The sequence below is a fragment of the Salmo salar genome, chromosome ssa13 (assembly GCF_905237065.1).
Source record: "Salmo salar chromosome ssa13, Ssal_v3.1, whole genome shotgun sequence".
NCBI lineage: Eukaryota > Metazoa > Chordata > Actinopteri > Salmoniformes > Salmonidae > Salmo > Salmo salar.
The window spans coordinates 83,694,407-83,716,519 of record NC_059454.1 but is presented as its reverse complement, the minus strand read 5'-3'; the positions used below and the strand labels follow the sequence as shown (position 1 = coordinate 83,716,519).

At 42.4% G+C, this 22,113-nt stretch overlaps 2 protein-coding genes across 8 annotated transcripts in view; both read left to right on the top strand.

The window, feature by feature from the left end:
* Nucleotides 1–307: 307 nt before the first annotated feature.
* Nucleotides 308–14,936, top strand: LOC106567847 (cohesin subunit SA-2). Of its 4 annotated transcripts, none has more exons than XM_014137651.2 (34): nt 308–569; nt 2,024–2,142; nt 2,307–2,385; nt 2,511–2,666; nt 2,779–2,875; nt 3,371–3,447; nt 3,549–3,753; nt 3,976–4,127; nt 4,532–4,605; nt 5,154–5,277; nt 5,442–5,540; nt 5,642–5,721; nt 5,862–5,969; nt 6,142–6,250; nt 6,601–6,718; nt 6,834–6,937; nt 7,430–7,522; nt 7,681–7,770; nt 7,910–8,113; nt 8,408–8,478; nt 8,595–8,682; nt 8,792–8,872; nt 9,038–9,130; nt 9,308–9,482; nt 9,840–9,979; nt 10,074–10,175; nt 10,288–10,436; nt 10,621–10,749; nt 10,882–11,090; nt 11,937–12,165; nt 12,538–12,648; nt 12,771–12,897; nt 12,999–13,076; nt 13,300–14,936. In XM_014137651.2, the coding sequence occupies exons 2-34, from the start codon at nt 2,099–2,101 to the stop codon at nt 13,321–13,323; spliced, it is 3,819 nt and encodes a 1,272-aa protein (XP_013993126.1). In that variant the 5' UTR covers nt 308–569; nt 2,024–2,098; the 3' UTR covers nt 13,324–14,936. The 4 variants fall into 4 exon arrangements, with proteins under 4 accessions (XP_013993126.1, XP_013993129.1, XP_013993128.1 ...); XM_014137654.2 differs by having other exon boundaries at nt 314–459; XM_014137653.2 differs by lacking the exon at nt 308–569 and adding an exon at nt 577–1,334.
* Nucleotides 14,937–15,421: 485 nt separating this feature from the next.
* Nucleotides 15,422–22,113, top strand: part of LOC106567846 (THO complex subunit 2) — a 72,800-nt gene continuing 66,108 nt past the window's right edge. For all 4 annotated transcript variants that reach the window (XR_006758365.1, XR_006758364.1, XM_014137650.2 and 1 more), the window contains exons 1-5: nt 15,422–15,710; nt 18,203–18,258; nt 18,546–18,637; nt 19,200–19,251; nt 19,365–19,435. Coding sequence is in view for 2 of the 4 variants with exons in the window: in XM_014137650.2 (XP_013993125.1) it covers nt 15,646–15,710; nt 18,203–18,258; nt 18,546–18,637; nt 19,200–19,251; nt 19,365–19,435 (336 nt within the window). In the remaining 2 variants the exon portion in view is untranslated. The remainder of the gene's footprint in view (nt 15,711–18,202; nt 18,259–18,545; nt 18,638–19,199; nt 19,252–19,364; nt 19,436–22,113) is intronic.

Here is a 22,113-nt window from a genome sequence, read left to right as displayed (position 1 = left end):
ATTTTTGCAACCAGGAAATGGCATAGTGAATCTTTTTAATGGTCTTGTTGCAAACAGAATTGATGATTTGGAGTGGATTTTTTTTTAAACACGGGCTTCCTTCTTTTCACTCAAGCCTCTGTCTGAACAATTGTTCCTTTATGATCTAGCCAGGTCATTACAATTTTATACAGATTTGAGGGTGCATGTATTTACGTTTAATATTTTACGTCTAGTCTATGACACCAGGCTACATGTATTTTGTATCATCAACAACAGTCTTATGTCCATGTCCTATTAGTTTTGTATTAAAATGAGTTGCTGGCAAGTGTACTGTTCAATTTCACCGACAGGTGGTGCGCCATCGACGACAAGAATCCATCGACAACAAACTGAGCCATGCTAGCTAGCTAACTAGCAGAGAAAAATAATAGCCATAGCTCAGGAATCAGATTGACCAAATCTACATTTAAGAGAGTGGTAAATAGCCAATTATATATTTAAAAATTAATAAACGTTCCAGCGAGACAATTTCAGAAACATCTGGATTATTTTTATGGTTGATTACAGTATTTGAATCAAACAACGAGGTAAGCTGTAAAATGGCGGATAACAGTCTTGGAGCTAGCTGTGTTGCTAGTAATGTTGAATAAACTAGCAAGTTATTACCTATATGTAGCTAGGACAATTAATGTTAGCTAGATACAATAAGGAACTGGGATTATTTTTAAGTAGCGGTTGTGTCGCAAATTAACTAGCTAGCAGTTAACTTAATCATCAAACCATATTGACGTGTCCCTTGACTGTAACGTTATATATTAGCACGCTAGTACATGGTAGCTAAGTTATTTAGCTCCATCACCATGATCTGTGCAGCGACTTTGCCTGATTTATGTCGGAATCGTTACCTAAATCGTCTTGCGATCACCGTAACACATCATGCGAGTGTTTGTTTATAGCTAAACCGTCTCTTAGTTAACCATAAGATAGCCAACTAACGTTAGTTAACTACAGTAATGGTAGCCAGCTAGCTGGCAAAGATGGAGGACGTCAAACATTGTTTACACGGAAGAGGATTGTACCCTATCAAGAATAGCTTGTTTTTGGAGTAACGTTAGCTATATTGAAAATGTGTGTAGTTAACTGAATGGCAGTTATTTTTCTTACATGTCGTTAGAGTTGCATACTTCTTGGTTTTGTTTAATTGTTTTACAGTTACTACATTGTCTGACAGCCGCAGAATGCATAGCTACTTTACTAGCCAACCTTCCATTCGCCGACATCAACCAATGAACAAAGATGGAGTAGTTTAAGAACGTCTGTTGCAGCCCTGGAGTAACGTTAGTCCTCATAATGTAGGGATTTTTTTGTTTCTTTGTTTGAAGCCGACGAGGTGTTATTTAGTTCGTGATTCTCATTCGTAAAGAAGTTTGCTGACTCAGCTTTCCGAATGGCCTAACATTAGCTATCTCGTTTAGCTAGCTTTCTCGTGAATAATTGTTGCTGGCTTCATAACAGATTTTTTCCCCCCTTATTTCCATTTTTTAAAGTGTGCTGTTGTCTTCTGGTTCTACGTCTAGTGTCATGTTATTTTATTTTCCCAGGTAACAGTAGTAAGCTACATCTGGAAGGTGTGTTCATTCGTCTGTTGCAAAACGTTTTCCAACGGAAACCGTTTACTAAAGGAACCTGACGGACACAAACGAAAGGCACCTACCTACAGTTGTCCAATAAAAACCTGTCGTTTTCGTTGCAAATAATTTTCTGTTTGGCGTGAACGGTTTCCGTTGCAAAACGGTTAGCAACAGACCAAACGTTTTGCAACGGAATGAGACTAATGAATACATCTATGTCTTCAGCAGTCAATTGTAAACTGCCGAGTGTGCAAACGGAATTGGTTATCCTCACTTGTTATTTATACTGTTAATCAATGATACTTGTTACACATCAACCATCAACCAACCAAGTTATACATAGGCATAATACCATCTTTGGAGGGCCTTTGTCCTTTTGAAAGTTTGACCTTTCTTTTCATATGTTCTAGGTTGTATTAGTCTACATTTTGGTGGATCCTGAGAAGTCCATACTTACTAGAGTGGGTCCAGAAAATGTTAAAGAAATGATAGCAGCACAAGAGTTGCACACAGAGTTTCAGTTTCCTCAGTAAGTATAACTTAGATGTGTAAAGTAACATGCAAATTGTATTACCTTATTTTTTTTAGCAAACCGTGAAGATACAGAGGACATACACTTTGAATTGCATAGATAGACCTTCAAACTAGTTCTGTGTGTATTGTTAAAATAACTTATTTTTGTTTTCTGAACAGAGAGACCGATACACAGTTATCCTCTGACACAGACGTTGAGGACCCTGATGTCAAGAATGCAAAGCTTGGGAAAGGAAAGGTGAGACTTGCTTGTAAAATCCTCTATCAACACAAGACATCCATAATAAAATGGATATGGTCTCCTACTACTTTACATTTGTGCACACACAATGTACACTTACACGGTATTCCTGTCTGTTGTAGGGTGGAAGGAAGGGGAAGAAAGCCCCTGGAGAGAAGGGGAAGGGTGGTGGAGCGAAGGGTACTGGCCTTGGCGGGGTGAATGGCCACCACCAGGAGAATGGGATGGAGAGCATGACCCTGTTCGAGGTGGTGAAGATGGGGAAGAGTGCCACACAGGTTGGTTATTTAATTAGAAGGATAGGGTAATAAACAAGTCACTCTCAATGCATGTTGTTGATAGTAGTATTTTCATATATAAGTGATGGCTAATTGGTGTTTTTTCTTTTAGTCCATCGTTGATGACTGGATTGAGTCTTACAAGAATGATCGAGACATTGCACTCCTGGACTTGATCAACTTTTTCATCCAGTGCTCCGGTTGTAAAGGTAGGCTCCCAGAGTGTATTGAATAGAATTGTTGAATAGAATACAATCTGCTGTGAAGTCTCCCAGAGTGTATTGAATAGAATACAATCTGCTGTGAAGGCTCCCAGAGTGTATTGAATAGAATACAATCTGCTGTGAAGGCTCCCAGAGTGTATTGAATAGAATTGTTGAATAGAATACAATCTGCTGTGAAGGCTCCCAGAGTGTATTGAATAGAATACAATCTGCTGTGAAGGCTCCCAGAGTGTATTGAATAGAATACAATCTGCTGTGAAGGCTCCCAGAGTGTATTGAATAGAATACAATCTGCTGTGAAGGCTCCCAGTGTATTGAATAGAATTGTTGAATAGAATACAATCTGCTGTGAAGGCTCCCAGAGTGTATTGAATAGAATACAATCTGCTGTGAAGGACTTTTCTAAATAATTTAGCATCCATTACTTGTGATGATTAAACAAGCTAAGATTTGTTGTTGTTATGTTTTGTTTTGCTACAGGTGCTGTCAGTGCAGAGATGTTCAGACACATGCAAAACTCTGAGATCATCAGGAAGATGACAGAGGAATTTGACGAGGTACTTTCTGATTGTACACTTACTGTACATCGTTATTTATGCCTCTCTGTCTATAGCGTATATTTAAACATTATTCCCGCTTTCTCTCTGTTGTCAAATAGGACAGCGGGGACTACCCGTTAACCATGGCAGGGCCACTGTGGAAGAAGTTCAAGTCGAGCTTCTGTGAGTTTATCGGGGTGCTGGTGCGGCAGTGTCAGTACAGCATCATCTATGACGAGTACATGATGGACACAGTCATCTCGTTGCTCACGGGCCTGTCTGACTCGCAGGTCCGAGCCTTCAGACACACCAGCACACTGGCAGGTCAGTACTAACACAATAGAGACTCTGGGCAGTTGAGGAAGAGTGTAGTTAAACCACTGTTAAACTACTAGCTTGATGTATTTTAGTGCTATCTTTTATGAGGGCTACACTGTGTGTCTATATGTAGGCCTGTTGAATATACCTTGATTTGATGGCAGGTCTGCATAAATAGTGCCTTATTAATTAGTAGATGTCACTCAAGTGAGTCGTTGTCTCTACCAGCCATGAAATTGATGACAGCCTTGGTGAACGTGGCTCTGAACCTGAGCATCAACATGGACAACACTCAGAGGCAGTATGAGGCAGAGAGGAACAAGGTCATGGCCAAGAGGGCCAATGATAGGCTAGAGCTCCTGTTACAGAAGCGTAAAGAGGTGAGTGGGTTCTTCTGGTGTCTCAACCGTTTATTCCCTACGGCTGTTGTAGGGAGGGGTAATCTTACCTGGTCCTAACAATTCAAAACTGACCATTTAGAAATTACATTTTTGAAAAGGAAAAGGCACAGCGCTCGCTCAACATTTTAAAACATTATTTTATTTAAACAACTAAAAGCTTGACAACCAATTTCTGATGAAGGCCATCGATGAAGTCCGTAACGTCAAACTTTTAAATAGTTGTTTAAATAAAATATGTTTTTAATGGTGAGTGAGCGTTGCGCCTTTTCAATTATAATTTAGTTTTTTGGTTGCCCCTCGACTCGCGTTGGTTGTGCGCCCTCCACTTTTTTCCATTAGATATGTAAAAAGCATTTTCAATTTGAAACGTCTCCTCTTTTCAGCTTCAAGAAAATCAAGACGAAATTGAAAACATGATGAATGCGATTTTTAAAGGAGTGTTTGTTCACAGATATCGGTATGTATTGCAACTTGTCATCTTTCTACGTACAGAACAATTAATTAAATTACAACTGTAATGGATTATGTGTTTTTTTTTAAATTCAGTATTGTTTTATGGTGGGTATTATGAGTGGTATTTTTGTAGTAGATTTTTAAAGAGAGGTCTAAAAAGAGAACTGTGGGTGCATTCACTTGATGTCAGAGAGTTTGATCACTGTGTGAAAACCAACTTCAGGTACTGACATTGAGAGAGACTTCAGATGCATGGAAGGCTTACAGCAGTTGTGAGATGTGCAGGCTGGTCTTTCACTGAGCTATTCCAAGGCTTTGGGGTGCCCTCTTGTGCTAAACAACAGGCAGCAACGGTTGCTAAGGCAGAACAGCTCATCATGGCACACCATGGTGCACTGATATCTGATCTAAGTAGAACTGCCTCTGACTGTACCACTTAAGCCTTTCTAATGAAATCAATGTTTACTGCCCTACCGTAAGATATCAAATAATTGATTTGATCATTGAGGGTAATGGGGGCTGTGAATAAATCTGGACATTTCTGTTTATCAGCGATGCCATAGCTGAAGTCCGGGCAATCTGCATTGAGGAGATTGGGGTATGGATGAAGATGTACAGCGATGCTTTTCTCAATGACAGTTATCTGAAGTATGTTGGATGGACCATGCATGACAAGGTGAGCCATGCAATATGTCAAATCACATTTGTGGGAGTTGTAAAGCATGTTGCGGGTAGTCATTTACTGTGCGTTTCAACAGTAGTTATATTATCAGAGTTGAAAAGCTACAGCATTGAGGTTTGAACGTTGTGGTTTGAACATTGTCCTCCCTGTGACTGCAGCAAGGAGAAGTGCGTCTCAGGTGTCTGACTGCGCTCCAGGGCCTGTACTATAACCGGGAGCTCAACACTCGACTGGAGCTTTTCACCAGCCGCTTCAAGGTAGGTCAGACGCTCCCCCATCACACCGCTGACTGGGAAATCCTGTACATAACATACACACATCATGGTTGGCCAGATGTTGACTTTACTGTCATTGACAGGACCGCATTGTGTCGATGGCTCTGGATAAGGAGTATGATGTTGCAGTGCAAGCCATAAAACTTCTGACTCTTGTCTTGCAGTGAGTAACCTTGTCTACAAATAATGTCTATAATTGCTCATCCTTCACAACGTTAGCCCACATATTAGTGTCCAGCCCTCCATGCATTCCTGACCCTTCGCCGATGAGACCTTACAGACCTGTGTGTTGTCACCTTGCAGTAGCAGTGATGAGGTCCTGACAGCAGAGGACTGTGAGAGTGTCTACCATCTGGTCTACTCTGCCCATCGACCTGTGGCTGTGGCTGCAGGAGAATTCCTCTATAAGAAGTAGGTCTCACACTGGCTCTCTAAAGCTGTGGTGGAAGCTGAAAAATACTCTTATGAAATTGTGATTAAAGCCCTATTTGGGTTGGTAATGCCTTAAGGCTGAGAAACCGATATATATTTTTGGAATTATCCAGCCGCATTTAACCTTACCTCAATGTTGCCATATCCATAGGCTCTTCAGCCATCGAGGTCCAGAGGAGGAAGGGATGCCCAGGAGGGGCAGGCAGAGCCTCAACGGGAACCTCATCAAGACCACCGTCTTCTTCTTCCTGGAGAGTGAGGTGTGTTCAGGCTCCATGAAGAGTCTGTCTCTGTGTGAAGTGACCTACTTGGGGCACAAATCAAAATCACATTTTAAATTGTTATGTTTCGTAAACAACATGTGTAGACTAACTGTGAAATGATTACTTACGGACCCTTTCCCAACAATGAAGAGTTAATGATAACAAAAATAGAGATACATTAGTGACTCGACAAATAAATACACAGTGAATAACATGGCTATATACAGGGAGCACCCGTATCATGTCAATGTGCAGGGGTACAAGGTAGTTGAAGTAGCTATGTACATATAGGTAGGGGTAAAGTGACTAGTGACGTGTTTGTTGTGATAACCTCTGAATGTTTGCAGCTCCATGAGCACGGGGCCTACCTGGTGGACAGCCTGTGGGAGTGTGCAGGGGAGCTGCTCAAAGACTGGGAGAGCATGATCAGCCTGCTGCTGGATGAGGCTATGCCAGGGGAGGAAGGTAAGGAGGAGCAACACACACACACACACACACACACACACACACACACACACACACACACACACACACACACACACACACACAGTCATGTCTCAACATGTTTTGTCCTGTCCAGCCCTGACAGACCACCAGGAGACTGCCCTGATAGAGATCATGCTGTGTGCCATCCGCCAGGCCTGTGAGTGCCACCCTCCAGTGGGCAGAGGCACTGGGAAGAGGGTGAGTGCTGCTTGGCATTTTCCAATGTAAGCCCCTCAGCGGTCAACTCCAGTACTAGTGAGCTCTCAAGGCTTTATTCTCAGAAGGCATGTTTGAACATTGACTCAGATATGAGGTTTTATAAAAACCTTTCATATAACATTATTGTAATGTGAGTTCAGGTGGGCCGTTGCGCTTTAGCAAACAAAGGATAGGAGGGGTGTTCAACAACAACTGACAAAAATCACGAGAATGGCTTACTAAGAAAAACTTCCAAAACTACTAATTTGAGGTAAAAAGGAGATGGAGCACTCAACAAAAAAGTCAGAGATTGATTACTTTTTGCTCACTTTAATCCATTGTACAGGATGCTAACAGGTGACTGACGGTTCTGCCTTTTTTTGTTGAGTGCTCTAACTCCCTTTTACCTTAAATTAGTCCTTTTGGAAGTTTTTCTAGGTAAGCCATTGTCATGACTGTGACGTGATTGTGCTCTTCTGAAAATCTTCCTAGGTCCTGACAGCGAAAGAAAAGAAAACCCAGCTGGATGACCGGACGAGAATCACTGAGATCTTTGCTGTGGCGTTGCCTCTGTTGTTGGCCAAGGTCAGTTATCAAGTTGTGTACATGACTGTCACTTTTTATAGTCTATACACAGCTTCTATATATAACTCAACCCCTGGGACTGCCAGAATGATGCAGTATTACTCAACGCTAGGTCTGTTGTTGTAGCTCCCCTCACCCTCTCCATCTTACCCTCACAGTACTCCGTTGATGCTGAGAAGGTGACCAACTTACTGCAGCTACCGCAGTTCTTTGACCTGGAAATCTACACCACTGGTCGATTGGAAAAGGTTTGTGAATCATCTGATATTCCTGGACCTCAACTAATCCTACCGTACCTTAGATTGTTAACAGTCAATTGTTCACACGGCCATTGTGGCAGAATATAGTTTGAGACCTCGCATCCCTTTGTCCTCTGTTTGTGTGCAGCACTTGGACTCGTTGCTGCGTCAGATCAGGGAGGTGGTGGAGAAGCACACAGAGACTGACGTGCTGGAGGCGTGCTCCATGACCTACCACGCTCTCTGCAATGAGGAGTTCACCATCTTCAACAGGGTGGACATCGCCAGGTCTCAGCTACTGGACGAGTTGGTGGACAAGTTCAACAGACTCCTGGAGGACTTCCTGCTGGAGGTGGGCTCAGATGCATAGAGACACATAAAATGTCTATTGGATTCTATTTAATTCTATGTTTAGCTGGCTGAGTAGCTTAGAGACTGAGCAGTCTGTCTGTCAGATTGAGAACTTCTATGGCAGATTTGGCAATGCATAAGGACATTGCCTGTCTTTAATCTTTGTAGATTATTTGTCAAAGAAAAACGAGTATTCTAGGGTAGTACTCAGATTGGTGTTAATTGAAACCGGGACTGTAAATTGAGTGATACGTGGCTGTGTAGGATTTCACAACCTAGTTCTCTGTTGTTTCAGGGTGAGGAACCAGATGAGGATGATGCCTACCAGGTTCTGTCCACACTAAAGAGGATCACTGCTTTCCACAAGTAAGGCCTTGAGCAAGATTAAACAAGTAATGTGTAATCCAAACATTTGCCAATGAACGGTAGATAAATCATAACTCCTTATCTAACTAGATTCTGTCTTTCTCTCTCCTCTTCAGTGCACATGACCTCTCTAAATGGGACCTGTTCACCAGCAACTATAAGCTACTAAACACAGGACTTCAGAATGGAGATATGCCTGAGCAGGTACCTAAACCATAACCGTTATCCCCTCAAACCCACCTACCCCTGAAATGTTTGACATTCATCTCCACTGTTTACTATCACTGACCTTGTAATACTCTCTTTTTCCCAGATTGTAGTTCATGCGATGCAGTGCACACACTACATCATTCTGTGGCACCTAGCCAAGGTCTCAGAGGGCAGCTCCACAAAGGTACACACACTGTTGTTATCAGTGACTAATGACTATCCAGTGTCTACCAATGGTTGTGACTATACACCCCTGGGTGGCAGAGTTACAAGTTTTGTCTGTAAAATGAATGTGGTTTACTGAGTAAATAGTGAGTAGTGAAAACTGAAAAAATGTGTTGGTTTCCAGGGGAACATGGTCACCCTGAGGAAGCAGATGAGGGCCTTCTGTCTGATGTGTCAACGCTACCTCACCAGTGTCAACACCACTGTCAAAGAGCAGGTGGGTTGTCCTACGTCATGTCGGTCTGTTCCCTGACTGTGTAGCTGTGTGGTCACTGTTAAGTGAGTGCTGAGGAGTTGCTGCTCTGTTCTATTTTCCTGGATTACTGTAAAGCACTGTGTGACGGCTGTTGACGTGGACGGGTGTTGTGTGATTGATTGACTGACTGTGTTCCAGGCCTTCACCATCCTGTGTGACGCCCTGATGATCTTCAGCCACCAGATCGTGTCGTCGGGCCGGGAGCAGCTGGAGGCTCTGATCTACACGCCAGACTCCCCCCTACAGGCCGAGCTGCTCAACTTCATCCTGGACCACGTCTTTATCGACCAGGACGATGACAACAACAGCACAGGTCAGACACAGCCCACTGGCAGACAGTAACCCCCCCCACACACACACACAGCACAGGCTAAACATCCACACAGCCCACTGGCAGACAGTAACCCCCCCACACACAGCACAGGCTAAACATCCACACAGCCCACTGGCAGACAGTAACCCCCCCCACACACACACACAGCACAGGCTAAACATCCACACAGCCCACCTGGCAGCTAGTCAAAACACAAGGAGACGGCTGAGAATGGTGAATAGTGCACACACAAGTTAAAACACCAGAGCTGTTTCTGAGTTAAAGCGAACACATTATATGGAGACAGGAATGGTAAAGTTTTGCAAGTGGTTACCTCAGTGTTCTTAATTTTATCAGATGGGCAGCAAGATGATGAAGCCAGTAAAATTGAGGCTTTACACAAGAGACGTAACCTGCTGGCAGCGTACTGCAAACTGATAATTTACAATGTAGTGGAGATGAACACTGGAGCTGATATCTTCAAGCAGTACATGAGGGTATGTCTGGCCTCCAACCATATTTAGACCTTTTAAAAGAGAAATGTCATGTTGTGCTATTCCTAATCAATGAAATTTGTGTTTTTCTCTCTAGTACTACAATGACTATGGGGATATCATCAAGGAAACGATGAGTAAAACAAGACAAATTGACAAGATCCAGTGTGCCAAGACCCTCATTCTGAGTTTGCAGCAGGTAAGAGCTATGGTGAAATTAACATTCAGTTAAAGTATTGTCTTAATTTTGTGACAATGTGAGTGGTTTTGATGATTGTTTTTTAAAAGTTGCAACACTTTTCTCTTTTTAGCTTTTCAATGAGATGTTATCTGACCTCGGCTGCAACTTTGACCGCTCGTCGTCGTCCTTCTGCGGCATTAAAGAACTGGCCCGACGTTTCTCGTTGACCTTTGGCCTGGATCAGCTGAAGACCAGAGAGGCTATCGCCATGTTACACAAGTAAGCCTGCAGCAAATGTGAAACTCATCCTCTGTGTAGGAATCAATACATAAAGGTTTAACAGCTCTGCAGGCATGCTTCTATTTGAGGCTTCTCAACCTCCCAGAACTGTTAAAGTATTTACAGCTCAATACTTCAATCCATTCCTTCCTAAACATTTTGTTTTGTGCTACACTTGCTGCAGGGATGGAATCGAGTTTGCCTTCAAGGAGCCCAGTCCCCAGGGAGAGGGAAACCCTCCTCTCAACCTTGCCTTCCTGGACATTCTCAGCGAGTTTTCCTCCAAACTTCTCCGTCAGGACAAGAAGACTGTGTAAGTCAGAGGAAACTGTTATACGTAGTCCTATGTGCAGTCAAATCATTAGTGACTGTATTATCCTTAGCCAGACAGACCACAGCTACACTAGATCATGGATGTTGATTTGTGGTCCTCTGTCCCCTGCAGTCACCTCTACCTGGAGCGGTTCATGACCTTCCAGATGGCCCTGCAGCGAGAGGACTGCTGGCTGCCCCTCATCTCCTACAGGAACTCCCTGCAGGCCGGAGGGGACGACGACACCATGTCTGTCATCAGCGGCTACAGCAGCCGAAGTTCCAGCATCAGGACCAAGAAGGCCAAGCCAGCCAGCACCGGAAAGAGGAAACTGCCTGAAGGTGAGGGGCCGACACCGAGCCACAGAACAGCATGGGCAACATACTGTGACACGCTGGTGTTAAACCTGAAAGCTCAATGTTTAGTGTTATGATATACACTGAGTATACAAAACATTACGAACACCTTCCTAATATTGAGTTGCATTCCCTTTTGCCCCCAAAACAGTCTCAATTTGTAGAAGCATGGACTACAAGGTGTCGAAAGCATTCCACAAGGCTGCTGACCCATGTTAACTCCAATGCTTCCAACAGTTGTGACAAGGTTGCTGGATGTCCTTTGGGGGGTGGACCATTCTTGATACACACAGGAAACTGTTGAGCGTGAAAAACCCAGCAGAGTTGCAGTTCTTGACCCCGACCGGTGCGCCTGGCACCAACTACCATACCCTGTTCAAAGGCACTTAAATATTTTGTCTTGCCCATTCACCCTCTGAATGGCACACACAATCCATATCTCAATTGTCTCAAGTCTTAAAAATTCTTATTTTATCTGTCTCCTCCCCTTCATCTACACTGATTTGAAGTGGATTTAACAAGTGATATCAATAAGGGATCATAGCTTTCACCTGATCAGTCTATGACATGTAAAAAGCAGGTGTTCCTAATGTTTTGTACACTGTGTACACAACAAATTGTGTTCCAGAATATGCCACCTGCTTTGTGCGATTAGATTTTCACTTGGGGAAATAACTTGCCGAATGAAGATTAGACATGAATGAATTGAGTGTTTGCTAGATGTTATCTGATGTTGGCTTTCTAAAAAGCCAATATGCGAAGATGTCTCTAACTGAGCAGCGAGTGGTCTGCTCACTGTATAACAACCCTATGAAACCCTTGCTATTGCAGCAGAGGAGAGTAGCAGCTGCAGCACAGACGCAGTGTGGATGAACCAGGAGCAGAACGTGCAGACGCCAGTGATGATGCCCTCGCCACATCTAACCTCCACTGTGCTGAGGGACCCCAAGAAAATGAGGCCAGAGGAGAGCTACATGGGTGTCTATGCTATGACATCAGAGCAGCAGCACCAACAGCTGCCCCCCCAACAGCACCACCATCAGACCCCCATGGATTACAAGTACGGAACACCTTTCTATGGCTCAACACCTTTTGATTTTCATGAGTATCTTTGGCCATCCATTGTAGGGTGGCAGGTAGCCTAGTGGTTAAGAGCTTTGGCCCAGTAAATGAAAACTTGCTGGTTCGAATGCCTGAGCCGACTAGGTGAAAAATCTGTCAGTATGCCCTTGAGCAAGGCACTTAACCCTAAGTCGCTCTGGATAAGAGCGTCAGCTAAAGAACTAAAATGTAAAAATCTATAATGTAATGTTACTTAGCTACGTATGCAATGTTATCACAATGAATGGTATCTTCAATGAAACCTCTGTAGTTCGCCTCTTGTTTGAATAAGTATGACTGTCTGTATTAATGTGTGTGACTCTGTTTTCAGTACCCAGGTGACCTGGATGCTAGCCCAGAGACAGCAGGCAGAGGCCCGGCAGCAGCAGGAGCGAGTCAGCATGCAGTATGCCAAGATGAGGAGCCACATGCAGAATGCAATGTAAGACTGCACTTCTCTTCCAGACCACAGTGGTGTTTCAACCCCAGTGTAGTACTTACTGTCATTTGCTGCCACATGTGTAATGTATATAGTAATTTGTGGCCATGTCTTTGACCATCTAGCCGCCGCGGTTCAGGACTCATGGAGGATGATGAGGAGCCAATAGTAGAGGATGTAATGATGTCATCAGAGGACCGTTTGGAAGATCTCAACGAGGGCATGGATTTTGACACTATGGATATTGATCTGGTAAAATACACTCAAAGATGTTTATTTTCTCACAAGTTGTGCATTTATGAATATTACTGCCTTGGTGTCTCTTCTTTCTTACTTTGCTGTTTATTATTTAGCCACCATCTAAAAATCGCAGAGAGAGATCAGAGCTGAAGCCAGACTACTTTGATCCTTCTTCGATCATGGATGATTCGGTGGGTATTGGTTTGTCATTGAGAGTACAGTGATATCTACATTGTTAAAGATCACACACAACAAATGATATGATTAACAGTGGCAGTGCTGACGTGAAGTCCAGATACCTAGTTAATGTCTTTCGTATGCATATGGGAAGGCTATACTTATATTCTCTAATTCTTTTCCATATTATACAGCAAGTAACTAAACATTTAAACGCAGTATTTTCTTTCTTTTTAGGTCCTCAATGTTTCAATGTTCTAAGCTGATTATGGTAGATCTGCGTGAAGAGGATACTGTGTTGTTACCGAAAAAGTTTTGATGACGAGAAGTATTCTCTGTAGAGAATTGTTTTAAAAGAATCTCATGGGACTATTTGCTTATAAGGCATCAATGGTTGCACATTCGTCATCATGTTTGAATTTCACCTTTTATTTTGTCGATCAATGGGCATGTTTTTGTCTCATGTAAATACATAGTTGCTGACATACTTTTAAAATATAAAATCTGGCATGACATGTAGCCATATATTAAAACATATACAGTAGGAGAAAATGTGAAATGTCTTCATATTGTTGGAAGGCCTTACCGCAAATATGAAATACAGGGTTCTCAGAATTCTCTCTGTGTCATTATTTTTAGAGGTTTGTCTGTCCTGCTTTTATAACTTATAGAATACTTTGATTTATAGGTATTTTGTAATGACAATCAGATGTAAATCAGTACTTTATAATCATGTTAATACTCCTATAGAGTACGGAAATGAACCTTTGTAATGGAATTTCTGGTGTGTAACAATGGATGTGGCCTGCAGTTTTTATTTTTTCCAATGTTATAGGTGAGACCTCTTGGTGAACTGATAATGCCCTTTGACCCATTGACAAGCTTAGTTTAAATTCTGAATCACTTTTAAAGGTTTGATGATTTTGAATGCTGTGTGGCTTTTGAAGAGTGGTACAAAAGTATAGTGTGCAGAGGGTTTGTATAAAAGATTGGTCAAAATATTCTCTGTTGTACCACTGTGTTGTCTGTAAGAGAGCTTGTTATAGAATGTTTCTAAAATACCACATTTAAGAGTTTGGGTTAGCTATTATGGTATCATAATATATAATTATATATTATACAATTATAAAAATGTGTAATATATTGTGAATCGGTGCTCATTTTATATTTGCTCAGTTTTAGTTCATTTGAAGTCTAATTTAGGAAAAGGTTCAATAGAATGTAAACTGGTTTAAATTAACCTCCTAACTAATGTGCAGTTATGCATAATAATTTACCTTTGTATTTATATTTAAATGGTAAATGTTTTGTTTGTCTTTTCTAAGGATTTTTGTTTTAATAACTTTTCTTTACCTCTATGTACTTTGGTTTGCAGATTCCCAACAAGCTTTTCTGGAAGAATAAAATTGTAATCATGAATATTGTAAATTATAGTTTTATACAGCCACAACAGCTTAAAACACAGCCTCTCCATTTTCAAAAGCTAAAATGTTATATCTAAATACAAAACTACAAACCGGAGAATTGTATATTTTTCATTATTTACATTGTAGCAATGTTAGACAAATAAAAAAAAAATCATTTGAATGCATAGTTGTTTTGCTTAAATTTTATGTAGGCTTCATACTGTCATTTTGATATTTACCTTTCTGTTGTCCTTGCATTGAACTGCTGAAAGTGTGTGCATATGTCTAAATGTGTATGTATACACATACACATATATATATATATATATATATATATTCAAATGTATATGAAACTGTTTTTTTATTCTATTTACAAAGTCCACTGTTCCATTTATGGTTTGTATTTATGTCTCGAGACCAGTAACTTTTTGAACAAAATAAACCCCTGCAATTGTGTGATGATTTGAATGAAGTGTTACCAGTATTTAGTAGACCTATTACACTGAAATGAAATGTCTATGGGATAGAGTGTAGTATAGTCACTGGTTGTGTGACTAGTTTGAATCACCCGTGTCAGGGGTTGCTACAATGATGTCATTAATGGGATGGTGATCATGTAGACCACTAACGGGTGAATGTGGGTCTTTTTAAAGCACAAGGAAGCCAAAGAAGCCACTGTTACAGTAATGGGGTTGTGGATAATGTGTTGTGAGAATTCTATGGATGCACAAACGCCCACACACAAATCATCCCAAGAGACATGACAGGCAATGGGTTAAATTGACAAGTGGGTAAACTGGAGTTTACCTTTAAATGCTTTGTGCTCACCTCTGCCATGAATTTGCCTGAATACTGTTAATAAACTGAAATTGAGAGGCTCCTAGCATCACATGACCATCATGTACTGAATACATGCTCTGACGACTTGAAGTGATAGAGACGCTTAAGCAAGCCTAAAACCCAGTGGCTCTGTACAACATAATTGATTATCTTTACACTAATCTACATAAAATCATAAACGTTAATTATTGTAGCGTTGTAATTTTAGGCTTCCAACGTTTATTTGTGGTAAACTGACTGGAAGACCTCAAATTGACTCGGCGTCCCACGATGCACTAGTTTTCATTATTGTGCGTTCAGCTAAACATCCGGGCTATGTGTGGTATTGAGGGGGAAGATGGCGACACGTATCATCCCTGCTGATTGGATCAAAAACTGGGAAAAATCTGGAAAACATGAGTTGTAAGTTGTATTATATTGTTCAATTGTGAAGACGAATGTCTTGGTATTTCATTTTCCATTAGGGTTGTTGAGCCATGCAACCGGTTCCCATAGTTATCCTGTACACGACCGGGCTAACTCGCGACGTGAATTAGCCAACCTAGCGTGCTAACTATTTCATAATAGCAAGATAAAGTTGGCTACAGTTCAATAATGTTGTTTGAAGTAATAATTTGGTAAAGCGTTTGTACAATCCATGTACTGCAACACTGGCCCGGGCCATTAGATGCTAACTAGCTACCTAACTAACTTTTGAGTCCGTCTGTCCTCCGAGGCAGCTAGCTAGTTAGCTTAGCCCTGAAAGCCAGTGCAGTGGACTAACTAACTAGTCAGCTATTATTGATGCAGGCTAGCCTGATGGTTGACCCTGTGCGTTCTAACTAACGTTAGTAGCTACCTACTATAATTAGCTAGCTACCTATATACCTATCTAGTTGGCAAGTTGACTTAGTGAACAGTGAGTTAGCTAACTAATACTAGTATTGCATGCATGTGCATCACAACATGCGGTTTTCGCTCACATGCACTACATGGCCAACAGAATGTGGACATCGCTTCAAACTTGTCGATTCGGCTGTTTCAGCCACACCCGTTGCTGACAGGTGTATACAATCGAGCACACAGCCATGCAATCTCCATAGACAAACATTGGCAGTAGAATGGCCTTACTGAAGAGCTCATTGACTTTCAAAAGTCAGTTCCTCAAATTTCTGCCCTGGTCAACTGGAAGTGCTGATGTTGTGAAGTGGAAATGTTGAGGAGCAACAACGGCACAGCCTTGAAGTGGTAGACTACAAAAGCTCAGAATGGGACCGCCGAGCGCCGAAGCTCGTAAAACATCGTCTGTCCTCGGTTGCAACACTCATTCCAGAGTTCCAACCTGCCCTGGAAGCAATTTCAGCACAATGACTATTCGTCGGGAGCTTCATGAAATGGGTTTTCATGGACGTGTAGCCGCACACAAGCCTAAGATCACCATGCGCAATGCCAAGAGTTGGCTGGAGTTGTGTGAAGCTCGCCCTCATTGGATTCTGGAGCAGTGGAAATGCTTTCTCTGGAGTGATGAATCATGCTTCACTATCTGGCAGTCCGATGGATGAATCTGGGTTTGGCGGATGCCAGGAGAACGCTAGCTGAATGTCAATGTGTAGTGCCAACTGTATAGTTTGGTGGAGGAGACTGTTTTCCATGGTTCTGGCTAGGCCATTTAGTTCCAGTGAAGGGAAATCTTAATACTCCAGCATACAATGATGTTCTAGACGATTCTGTGCTTCCAACTTTGTGGCAACAGTTTGGGAAGCACTAGCGGTTCTGTGACACAAATTTTGGTCCCCCTTGTGGCCCCCCTAAATGTGGAGTATGAAATAATTTTTACATAACTAATGCCTGCAATGCAGTGAAGAAAACGATATGACAACAATGTCTAATGTAACTGGCCCCTCTAACAGTACAACTGGCCCCAGCTTGGCCCTGTTGAAATGGTCTTGAACCGCCACTGTTGGGAAGGCCCTTTCCTTTTTCAGCATGATAATGCCCCCGTGCACAATTCGAGGTCCATAGAGAACTGGATTGTTGAGATCGGTGTAGAATAACTTGTCAGGAATCTGTCCAGGCCAGTCCTCGATTCTATCGAACACCTTTGAGATGAATTGGAACGCAGACTGCAAGCGAGGCCTAATCAGCCAACATCAGTGCCTGACCTCACGTATGCTCTTGTGCCTCAATGGATTAAGTCCCTGCAGCAATGTTCCAACATCTAGTGGAAAGCCTTCCCAGAAGAGTGGAGGCTGTTTATAGCAGCAAAGGGGGGACCAACTCTATATTAATGGCCGTGATTTTAGAGTATGTTCGACGAGCAGGTGTCGTTCCTAGCAAGCTAATGGTACCACCACCTGACTCTTGCTACACGAAAACATTAGCTAGGTAGTTAACGTTAGCCACTTTGTCTAGAATAGCCATGCATGTATTGTCCTATGTTTTATTTTTACTTAATGCATGGTTCCCAGGCAGCTATCACAGTCTAGACATTTTCTATCAGGGACTAGTTAGCTACCCTAATAATTACCATAACTAGCTAGCTAGAATTGAAAACATGTCGTCACCTGAATTTGGTAGTATGGGGGTGATTTCTGCTGATTTAAATAATTGGCAACAGTTGGCATTGATAAGAATTTAGTCATCAAGCTCTCTAGTAACTGGAAGTTACAGTTTTTTACTATGTTTTAAAGTCTCATAGCAAAAATGCTCAGAATGGTGTACTCAAACAAAAAGTTACAGTATAATATTGGGGGTAGACATCAGGCTGATCTTGCATGTCTGCAACATGTACTGTACAAATTATGTACACATACTACAGCACACTAACTGTTCTATGATCATTTGGAAAACTATTTACAAATCACTGAAAATAAACTAGATAATATATACTAAATCACCTTTCCCCTTCTTTTCAGTGTACAACTATGTAAGAATCTTGCATACAAAACAAATCATGACAGCACAATAAAAGGTAAGCTCAAATGAAAGTACCCATCTGTGCTCTTTGAAAGAACAGTATACATGTTAGTTTTGCAACAATTGAGTCTTTGCAACATGAAGTTATTCAAGGTATTTAAGGTAATATTCATTCAATGATGGGGTCTCGCTATGTGGGGTCTCATCTAATGTTCATATAGCATCATAGTGAGCTTATGCCTCAACAGCTCTTTGGTTGTCCGTTTGTGAAAAGGGGGTTATACTGATACATTGTATTGAGAGTAATTCTCTGCCTGTTTGCCTCTTCTCTTTATTCTCTAGATATACAGGCAGCTTTGTATGAACTCTGCTGGCATGTCATACAGGGGAACTTCAAGCTAGACCTTTCTGCTAGCGTCCTCTGTGACATGATGGTATGTATGGTCCTTTTGAAGTCCTCATTCTCTGCAATGTCTTTCATCCCATAAAATCTTCCATGCGTTAGTGCAATAACGAAATGAGGGTTTTGTGTCATATAGGAGAGTCCTTTTAGTGAAAACATTGACTAGTGCAGTATCTGCCATTGAGGAGTGATGTGTATTTAGTTCTTAATTTCTGGTTATTTTTAAGAGGGAGAAAAAGACACAATCCTAATCGGCGGTTCCTTTAGCAGGTGTTCAAGTTGATAGAGTAATGTGACAACTCATTGAGTCTCCAAGTTTTTCCTGTGTTCCCTGGAATGTGGAATTTTTGTAATGTTACGAATACAGGCACAGACGCTATCATTAGGAACATGCAGAGAAGGTACACTTGCAGCTGCGCCATAATAAAACAGTCCTCTTCTGCCTATTCATTCATTTCAGACTGAAACGGTGTGCTTTGCTTGTGAAGAAAGCTAATCACCACTTCTGGAACTTCTGTATCAGCAAACAAAAGTCATTAAGAATTTACCTTTTTTATGCCTGTTTTGAATGCTTCTGATTTCTTTATTTCCAGGATCTGCGGGATGACATGCCATCCATTTTAGCAGATGTTTTCAGTATACTAGGTGGGTATGACTTCAGTTTGGGCATATTGTGACAGCCATTTGCAATCTAATGCCTAAATGTGTTGCCTAATTACAGTTATGATATTGTAATATTTCAATCATTATTTTGACAGACATAGAGACCAGCTCTTTAGAGGAAAAAAACAAACGTGACCATTACACCCAGCTAGTGGGAGCGTGTCTGGTAAGTGTGTTTCAAGTTATTGCAATGAACAAAAATACATTCTCATGAGATGTCAACTTTCACTAGGTGGCGGTATTGATCATGGAAAACTCAGCCTTTGTCTGTATTTCCTACTGCTAAGCAAAACACACAGTATTTGAGTGTCAAGCTTGAATACAAACTTTTTTTTATGCTATTGGCTCTTAATTTAGAATATTATAGTGACATTTGATTCTCTTCACACATGTTAAATTTTCTGTCATTTATAACCAGGGGTGAAAGTAAGCTGGTCCGGTACGGCGTTCATGCCAAATAAATAGTGGGGCTACATCGTACTGGTAAAACGTGAGCCTATCACAATTAACACAAAATGCCAAAAAACAATAGGCTTTTACACGCATTCTGGGATATGTTTCGTGTAGCCTCTGAGAATAACATTGACTAATACATGGATACAGTGACTGAGTTCATCAGGAAGTGTATTGTAGATGTTGTACCCATTGTCACTATTGAAACCTACCCAAACCAGACACCATGGATAAATGGCAGACTGAAAGCGCGAACCACCGCATTTAACCATGGCAATGTGACTGGGAATATGGCCTAATACAAACAGTGTACTTATTCCCTCCATAAGGCAATCAGAGGCAAAACGTCAGTACAGAGACAAAGTGGAGTCGCAATTCAATGGCTCAGACACGAGACGTATGTGGCAGGCTCTACAGACAATCACGGACTACAAAGGAAAAACCAGACACATCGCGGACACCGACGTCTTGCTTCTGGACAAGCTAAACGCTCTTCGCCCGCTTTGAGGATAATACAGTGCCACCAACGCGGCCCACTACCAAGGACTGTGGACTCTCCTTCTCCGTGGCCGACGTGAGTAAGACATTTAAGCGTGTTAACCCTCGCAAGGCTGCCGGCCCAGACTGCATCCCTAGCAGCGTCCTCAGAGCACGTGCAGACCAGCTGGCTGGCGTGAATACCGACATATTCAATCTCTCCCTATCCCAGTCTGCTGTCCCCAGTTGCTTCAAGATGTCCAGCATTGTTACCGTACCCAAGAAAGCAAAGGTAACTGAACTAAATGACTATCACCCCGTAGCATTCACTTCTGTCATCATGAAGTGCTTTGAGACTAGTCAAGGATCATATCACCTTTACCTTACCCGGCACTCTAGACCAACTTCAATTTGCTTACCGCCCCAATAGATCCACAGTCGATGCAATTGCCATCGCACTGCACTATCCCATCTGGACAAGAGGAATACCTATGTAAGAATGCTGTTCATTGACTATAGCTCAGCATTCAACACCATAGCTCAGGGCCCTGGGTCTGAACCCCGCCCTGTGCAACTTTTTGTAAATTGTATTTATTTATTTATTTAACCAGGCAAGTCAGTTAAGAACAAATTCTTATTTACAATAACAGCCTAGGAACAGTGGGTTAACTGCCTTGTTCAGGGGCAGAACGACAGATTTGTACCTAGTCAGCTCCGGGATTCGATCCACCAACCTATCGGTTACTGGCCCAATGCTCTTAACCACGAGGCTACCTGCCGCCCCAGGTGGACTGGGTCCTGGATTTCCTGACGGCCGCCCCCAGGTGGTGAAGGTAGGAAACAACACCTCCACTTCGCTGATCCTCAGCACAGGGCCCCACAAGGGTGTGTACTCAACCCCCTCCTGTACTCCCTGTTCACCCATGACTACGCACGCGTCTAACTCAATCATCAAGTTCACAGACAACACATCAGTAGGAGGCCTGCTTTACCAACAATGATGAGACAGCCTACAGGGGAGGAGGTGAGGGCCCTGGGAGAGTGGTGCCAGGAAAATAACCTCACTCAACGTCAACAAAACAAAGGAGCTGATCATGGACTTCAGGAAACGGCAGAGTGAGCACGCCACTATCCACATCGACGGGACTGCAGTGGAGATGGTGGAAAGCTTCCAAGTTCTTCTGTGTACACATCACCAACAATCTGAAATGGTCCACCCACACAGACAGTGTGGTGAAGAAGGCGCAAAAGCGCCTCTTCAACCTCAGGAAGCTAAAGAAATTTGGCTTGGCACCTAAAACCCTCATACATTGTCACAGATGCACAATTGAGAGCATCCTGTCAGGCTGTATCATCGCCTGGTACAGCAACTGCACCGCCCGCAACTAAAGGGCTCTCCAGAGAGTGGTGTGTTCTGCCCAACGTATCACTAGGGGCACACTGCCTGCCCTCCAGGACACCTGCAGCACTTGATGTCTCAGGAAGGCCAAAAAGATCATGAAGGACATCAACCACCTGAGCCACGACCTGTTCCCCCGCTATCATCCTGAAGGCGACGTCAGTACAGGTGCATCAAAGCTGGGACCGAGAGACTATCATAAAGCCATCAGACTGTTAAATAGCCATCACTAGCCGGCTTCCACCCGGTTATGCAACCCTGCATCTCGTCAATTCAGGCTACACATGTAGGCCTTCACAGAATGTAATTACAGTACACGTAGGTGTTTTGTAACGGATAGCACTTTCCATTCATCAAATTGCGGCTGCACAGTGCACTGTTGGGTGTGGATGCTGGAATTATTTTGTGAGTGGATGAATGTGCACGGGTAGCCTGCAGGAGCTCTTTGTTAAGTCATTGTCAAACAATCGGATGAAAACATCATGACTGGTTGTTTATGCCGCATTAAAAGGCAT